The sequence below is a fragment of the Temnothorax longispinosus genome, chromosome 12, assembly GCF_030848805.1.
Source record: "Temnothorax longispinosus isolate EJ_2023e chromosome 12, Tlon_JGU_v1, whole genome shotgun sequence".
NCBI classification, from domain to species: domain Eukaryota; kingdom Metazoa; phylum Arthropoda; class Insecta; order Hymenoptera; family Formicidae; genus Temnothorax; species Temnothorax longispinosus.
Window position 1 is genome coordinate 10,428,184 of NC_092369.1, and position 8,126 is coordinate 10,436,309.

Below are 8,126 nucleotides of genomic sequence, written 5' to 3' on the forward strand. Positions count from 1 at the left end.
CGACGAAATATACATTTCCTTTTTCGTGTTGTATATAACACGATTGTGAATCAATAATATATTTGTAATAATATGAAAATTATATGTAATTATTTGTAATAATATGTGAATAATATGTGAATAACGAAGCTCAGTACAGCTTTTAATGATTATTATCTCGTATCAGATTTCAAAGTAGAGGATTCTAGGCAGAAAATCTATGTATGTATGTATCATAATTAGAACTTCAAGTTGGATGAATTTGATCCAAAAATTTAAAATACCAGATAAACAAAATAAGTTAAAAGAAGAATTGCACTATGTAAAATTCCAGTAATTTTCCCAATTTCCAAGAATTACAATTTAAAAAATTCGGGATTTTGAGTCACGAAAATTAATAATTAAGGCTGATGCAGTCCACTTGACGCTACAAATGCTTTGAAGCGTTCCTTCTTCTGCTTCTTTCTTCAGTTTCTTCATTCAAAGAAAAGATCGAGAAGAGGAATGCTTCGAAGCATTTATAACGTCAAGTGGACCGCAGCCTAAGTATTAAAGAGAATATAATTGGCAAGAAAGTTACATTATATAAAATTCTACGAATTTTCCAGGATTTCCAAGAATTGCAGTTCCAAGAATTAGAGATTTTAAATCACGAAATAAAAATAAAAAAATCTTAAAAATTGACAGGAAAATATATAAGTAATTGGAAAGAGCTAGGTCGCACTGTTTAAAATTCCAAGAATTTCAAGAAACACGATTTTGAATCCTAAATTAAAATTCCTAGAATTTCAAGTTTGGATCGCAAAAATACAAATCCTTGAAAATTGGCGATGTATAATTAACCCTATTCACTCCAACGTTTTTTCCGCCCCTTTATTCCTCCAACCATGCACTTTCGAGTCCCACGTGTTTTTCAAAATGTTAATAGCTTTGAAAAATTCCCCTCAAAAAAAACTTCAAGTGTTTTAATTCTGAAAATCAGGAGTTCATTATTTCTTTTTTTATAATAAATTATGTAAATATTACAATTAACATATCGATTTGTCAAGTTACTTTCAGCTCATGTTCTGCTTAATTCTTGTTAACACGTTTTCGAAAAGCTTTAATTGTATCATATATTGTAATAATACAAAATATTTTTTATTGAAGAAAAAAAAACGGCATTGGCAGAGCCATCTGAGCTTTATTAGTACAAATTTGTTTACAGACTCGCCGATAAACAATGGTAACGCTATGCTTCATAAAGAATTAATTTTTGATACAAAAAAGCCTCTACTAAATTAATAGTCTAAATTAATAAATTAATACAAAAAATATTTTTAGAAAATACTAGCAAAAATAGAAATACTACGATATCATGCGAGCAATTCGTGAACAAAAATGTTTATTACTTAGTTGGTAATTTACTTTCAGCAGAAAACATAAATTGCTGTATTATTCGACGAGGCTGTGGTAATACGTAGTTCCAGCAATTCTGTTGCATACCTCGTGCTCGCAAATGTCGCTCTTCATGATTGAAAAGTTGTATACATAAGTACACGATACACGTGTGTACTGTTCTTTCTCCAAAAAGCCGAAAACTTTACGGAAAAATATACATGATATGATATTAAATTTGTGTAGCAGAGTTTACAAGTTTATTTTACGGTTTATTCCGTAGCAAGTTTTCTTTCACAGGCAACATTAAAATCGAGTCTATTAGAAAATAACCAACTAGCCTGTCCTGTGTGTTTGTTTCACGAATATTATAAAATATGAATCTCCTCCCGAAAACACACGAGGAATTCAGTCACGCGGAATACTGGAACACGTTCTTTAAAAAGCGTGGCAAGAAAGCGTTCGAATGGTAAAAATTCTACAGTTATATTAACATTTTTTTTTGTTAACTTGCTGTTCACTATTCTGTCTGACTTCAGGTACGGTGAATATCCAGAATTATGCGAAATACTTGTGAAATATATCAAAATGAAGGATGATATTCTGATCGTTGGTTGTGGAAATTCTACGTTAAGCATGTCTTTGTACGACGTTGGCTACAGGTATAACTTGTATATATCTTTCACAACGAGCTATCATGATAGATAGCTTGCTAAGTTTCTAACGTACAGTCGGCATTCTTATGGAAAAATAAATCTCAAGGTTGATCTTAACAGAAATATCATTAATATCGATATATCACATATTGTCATAAAACAAATGCGCGATATAAATAATGGTACGAGACCGGATCTGATATACGAACATATGGATGCCACGCAAATGACATATCCTGATGAGAAATTTAGCGTGGTTCTCGACAAAGGTACGCTAGATGCTCTAATGCCAGATACCAAAGAGACAACGATATCTATAATTGATAGATATTTCAAGGTGAGTTTCCGATTACTAGAAAAGTCACTATAAAAGTTTCCTTTTCAATAAACTAGAATTGGCTACATATTTTATTTTAGGAAATCACACGAGTGTTACGGAATGGAGGCAGGTACATTTGCATATCATTGCTACAAGAGCACATTCTGCGCAAGCTTTTGTCATACTTTCCTGCTTCGGGTTTCATGTTCCGCATAGTACGATGCCACGAGGCCGAGTCGAAAGCACGTGTGGAGGAAGGCACTTCAGTCCCAGTCTTCGTGATTGTTGCTACAAAATTCACCAAGTTATCCCAGACCGTACGTTGCAGCAAAAGATGACTAGAATTCTTACAGCCTTGTAATCTTAAAGCCTGAACACAATACAAAGATACGGGCAATGGGAACAGGGAATAAAACAGGCAGCAGAAATAATCTCATTTCAACTCACCAAAAACTGTGTATTAATGCAATGGAATATGAAATAAGCAATAGGAACAGAATTTTCGACACGTTGAATTTCTATTCTCTGTTGCCTGTATCTGAACAATTACAGTAATTCAGTTTTATTATAAGTTGAAATGTGGTTATTCTGACGAAAAATTGTCAGTTTTTATTCGATCACCACCTCTCGGAAGGTGATGGCAACCTACTGAAAATATATTGCCACGTGAATTACTCTATTTTTAAAGAGGAAATGGGCAAAAAGTCAGACAGTCAATTTTATTCTCTAATACAGTTTTAAAATTTTTCGTCAATCTTGGATTTGTCCCATATTGTTGCTAGGCTTCGAACAAGCCCAATTTTTCATAAGTCTCGAACTTCTGAAAAATTAAAGGACAATATTGGAGAATAAAATTTACAGTCTGACTTTTTTGCCCAACTCCCACTGTCCAACTCCCAACCTGAGGTTGGAGACCAGTTTCCTCTTTAAATACAGAGAGGTTCATGTGGCAATATACTCTAGGTGCCATCACCTTCCCAGAGGTGGTGATCGAATAAAAACCGACAATTTTTGGTCGGATTTGAACTTGAATCTCTGACTCATTCAGGTTCATTAGATCATTGTACATTTCTCTGCCACAATCGCCACAACAGATTATACGTATCTATATACTTTTGCTTAGTACGTTTCTCAGTTAAGCCTATAATAACCACATTTCAACTTATAATAAAACTGAATTACTGTGATTGTTCAGATACAGGCTACAGAGAATAGAAATCCAACGCGTCGGAAAATTTTGTTTCTATTGCCTATTTCATATTCTATTGCACAGTTTGATACACAGTTTTCGGGTTAATATACACAATTAAGTTAAAATGGGGTTCTACTGCCTGTCTCATTTCCTGTTCCTATTATCTGTGCCTTCGTATTGTGTTCAGGCCTTTAGACTTAGCCGGGTAAGCAAGTTTGTCGAAACTTATTTTTTAGATTGTAATCCCGATAGGTTCTCGAGATAGCTCTGGTCGATGGTCCACCTGAGCGAGTGTCTACAACGGATGACATTGTATCCGTAATATTGTCTGTACAACAATCGGCATTGGTGTGCAATAGTCTTTATAAGAGAAGCGTCGCCGATGTGGGAGAAGTATCGTTGGATTTACATCGTCCGGGTGATAAGCATCCACGATACACCGTCTACGTTCTCGATCAACCGCGCACACGGACAAGGACATACGCGGCTTTCATTGTCCCGCAAGGAAAGTACGTTCGATTTCTATAGTTAAATAGAAACTTGCTACCAAGTTCCTACAAATGACAAGACTATATGCTTCATTCTTTTTCGATTTAACAGAGAAACGGATTGGTTGTTCAGTACAAAAGAAGGACGACAGCAGGTTCTGAAGAGCGCGCAGCGAGATAGACTCGCCATTGTCACCTTACGCAGAGAACACAAATTTGAAAGTTGGGATACTGTGAAAGCAGAGTTAGAAGATTGCGTTCGGAATTTAGCACCGGCTGGCTTGTGCGGCAAGAATGATATTCCCTTCTTGTCTTTGGGTTCTGATGTTGGCGTTCGAAACGTTTGCTACGAAGGAAAGAGCGATATCAGCGGGCCGTTTGTTATCGAAGAAGTGGAGAAGGATGGCCACGAGTTCAGGCGACTCTTGTTCTTGAACAATCCATATGTCATTCAGAGTGAAGCCAGACTGAAGGAAGGTACTGACTCGTAATAAATTTGGAAATTCTATGATAATGACACAATGATCGCACGCAATTGTGACTGATAAATATCCTATATAATTGTGATGACAATTATTTTTAGCAAAATCTAGACGTGGCAAAACGAAGAAAATTGCCGATCCCGGATTCTTAGCTTGTGAACATCATATACATATGAGCGCTGGCGTAAATGCGGTAATTGATACGAAGGAACAGGAAGAAATTATGATTGTAGGACTTGGAGGTGGTAGTCTTTGCATGTTCTTACATCAATGTTTTCCCAAAGTATGTATCTTCAAATAACATTCATTATTACTGTGTCGTCGAACATTACATACCTAAATCTTTTTTCTAATATAAATCGAATTTTTTTTTCCAGTTAAAAATTACTGCAGTCGAAATTGACAGTGCAATGCTAAAAGTGGCTACCGAATACTTCAATCTCGTTCTTGATGAGCGAATGAAAGTGGAGATCGCGGATGGAATTCGATATATTAAAAACGTTGCAGCATCCGAGACGAAGTATAAGGCGATACTTTTTGATATTGATAGCAAAGACACTACTATTGGAATGAGTTGTCCGCCGAAACAATTTCTCGAAATGTCAGTACTGAAAGCAGTCGCGGCGTGTTTAACGAAGAACGGTCTTTTTATCTTGAATTTAGTCAGTAGAGATAAAAATTTGAAAGAGAAAGCTAAGGATGATCTGAAATCGGTATTCCAGTCGGTCACTTGCCATGCTATTCAAGATGAAATAAACGAAATCGTTATGTGTTTTGTCGAAAAACACAACCCGAAAGAATTGAAAAACAGACTTAGACTCGCCGTCGTTGACTTGAACAAGCAAGCGACTGCAAGAAAATTATCCTCTTTCAAGGAATCATTTGATGTCTCTACATTTTTAGAAAGTTTATCTGTGGAATCCTAATCGCTTTGTACAAATGTATTTATCGTGATAAATAAAAGTAAAAATTAATTTGTAATGGTTTAACATATATATATCTTCCAAAACATCTCTCATTAATGTGCATTGTGCATTTATCAATGGAAATATTTTTTATAATAAAAAATATATTTGTATGTGTCATATGTGTGTGCATAAAAATTCACAATCTAATAATATAAGATGTAATCAAATGAAAAGGTAACGGAGCCTGTAATAAAAAGGTAAGCCTGTTACACATATTTGGATATCGTTCGTAATTTTCCTCTAGGGTGGATTCGGTGGAAGCGTAAAAAGTAACAAATTTACGTGAACTAGAGGCGATCATGTAACTGCGGAAAGTTCGGAAGTGTGAAACGAAAAGAGGAAACAAAACTATTTTTCTCTAACTTTTATTTTCTGAATAACTATCCGGTTAAAAAGTAAATGACCCATCAGTATAAGATATAATATGTGTATATGTATAAATAAATTATATTTACCGCTTGTTGCTCCGCCGGTGCCTGATGCCTCCTCCTAGGCCTCCACCTCCTCTCAGGCTGCTCGGGATGTCAGTTACTGTTTCCTCGATGCGAAGATACTCCTTCCTGCGTGAATATTTTCTGTAACATAAAAATAATCGAATCGACTAAATAATTGTCACGCACATCGAACATCTTATTCGTTATTACGATTAATGTTTTCCTAAATTACATCTTCGAAAAAAGTCTCTACGTTAGAATCAACTTGAATCAAATTTTTCGATTTATTTTTTTTTACTAATTTATATTCCAAAACATGGTTTAATGTAGCAACTAAATAAAAACAAACGAAAAAAAGATTCTATAATATCTTTAGAAAAAATAAAAAATAACACTTACCAGAAGTGTTAAGTACGCCGATGCCCGATGCCCGATGCCTCTCCTAGGCCTCCACCTCCTCTCAGGCTGCTCGAGATGTCCATCGTGTTCCCTCGATGCGAAGCTGATGGTCCTTCCAGCGTGGATATTTTCTGTAACATAAAAATAATCGAATCGATTAAATAATTGTCACGCGCATCGAACATCTTATTCATTATTCAGATTAATGTTTTCTTAAATTACTTCTCCAAAAATGATCTCTACGTTAGAATCAACTTGAATCAAATTTTTCAAATTATTCCTTTTTACTAATTTATATTTCGAAACACGGTATAATGTAGAAACTAAATAAGGATAAACGAAAAAAGAAATTCTATAATATTTTTAGAAAAAATAAAAAGTAACACTTACCAGAAGTGTTGGTACGTTGATGCCCGATGCCTATCCTAGGCCTCCTCCTCCTCTCAGGCTGCTCGGAATGTCAGCTACGCAGCATTCCCTCGCTGCTCCGATGTCACGTTCAGCGTCGTTATTTTCTGAAATATTCAAATGAACGATTCGATTAAGTAAAGACAGAAGAGATAGAAAATTTTTGGACATAAGTAACATAGTACGTAAAAATCAATTACACTCACCACTTTCTTTCAGGCTGCTCTGGCCGCAAAATCCACCTCCACCTTCGGGTCAAATAGGGGTCTCGAGCCACATTGAGACTCTTGGCAATGCAAAGCAAAATCAAGAAGCCATTTCGGCTATATTGCATTAATTTTACGACGTTGTTGCAATATAGTCGAAATGTTTCTCTCGCTTAATAGAAATGTAATTGCTAAAAGGAATTAAAAATTATTCTCTACCTTTTTTTTTTTTTTTTTTTTTACGTGGTGGAAATCTTCGAAAGACTCCCCCGCCCTGGGTAGGGAGGGGGAGTGTCGGATTCTACGCGCACGCGTACCACCGTTACGAGGGGCGCTTCAGAGGACCGAAATCCCCTGAGCCTCCCTCAGCGTGGCATCGCGCGCCCATAGCCTACCGACTAAAACCACCACGAGCAACCCTGACCTAACTTTCTAAGGGTGGTGGGTGTCGATCCGCAGACACACGCACCGCGCGACTCTACGCCCTACAATCCACCCGTAATCTCGCAGGGTTGGGTGGGTGTCGATCCGCAGACACACGCACCGCGCGACTCTACGCCCTATAATCCACCCGTAATCTCGCAGGGTTGGGTGGGTGTCGATCCGCAGACACACGCACCGCGCGAATCTACGCCCTATAATCCACCCGTAATCTCGCAGGGTTGGGTGGGTGTCGATCCGCAGACACACGCACCCCGCGCGACGACCTAACCGCCTAAACACTCTCAGGGTGGTGGATGTCGATCCGCAGACACACTCACCCCGCGCGACGCGACGACCTAATCGCCTAAACACTCTCAGGGTGGTGGATGTCGATCCGCAGACACACTCACCCCGCGCGACGCGACGACCTAATCGCCTAAACACTCTCAGGGTGGTGGATGTCGATCCGCAGACACACGCACCCCGCGCGACGCGACGACCTAATCGCCTAAACACTCTCAGGGTGGTGGATGTCGATCCGCAGACACACTCACCCCGCGCGACGCGACGACCTAATCGCCTAAACACTCTCAGGGTGGTGGATGTCGATCCGCAGACACACGCACCCCGCGCGACGCGACGACCTAATCGCCTAAACACTCTCAGGGTGGTGGATGTCGATCCGCAGACACACGCACCCCGCGCGACGACCTAACCGCCTAAACACTCTCAGGGTGGTGGATGTCGATCCGCAGACACACTCACCCCGCGCGACGCGACGACCTAATCGCCTAA

General features: G+C 38.3%; 1 protein-coding gene and 1 long non-coding RNA gene across 2 annotated transcripts; one reads left to right on the forward strand and one right to left on the reverse strand.

The window, feature by feature from the left end:
* Positions 1–1,482: 1,482 nt before the first annotated feature.
* LOC139822998 (eEF1A lysine and N-terminal methyltransferase homolog) lies at positions 1,483–5,474 on the forward strand. Its single transcript, XM_071795261.1, has 8 exons — positions 1,483–1,825; positions 1,896–2,018; positions 2,133–2,349; positions 2,430–2,648; positions 3,776–4,032; positions 4,124–4,488; positions 4,595–4,776; positions 4,871–5,474. Exons 1-8 carry the CDS (start codon positions 1,734–1,736, stop codon positions 5,417–5,419), a joined length of 2,004 nt encoding a protein of 667 aa, XP_071651362.1. The 5' UTR covers positions 1,483–1,733; the 3' UTR covers positions 5,420–5,474.
* A 126-nt stretch (positions 5,475–5,600) lies between these two features.
* On the reverse strand, positions 5,601–7,371 carry LOC139823004 (uncharacterized). Its single transcript, XR_011734669.1, has 3 exons — positions 6,685–7,371; positions 6,295–6,425; positions 5,601–6,036 (listed from the first exon to the last, which is right to left on the reverse strand). It is a non-coding gene; the product is annotated as an uncharacterized lncRNA (long non-coding RNA).
* Between the last annotated feature and the right edge of the window lie 755 nt (positions 7,372–8,126).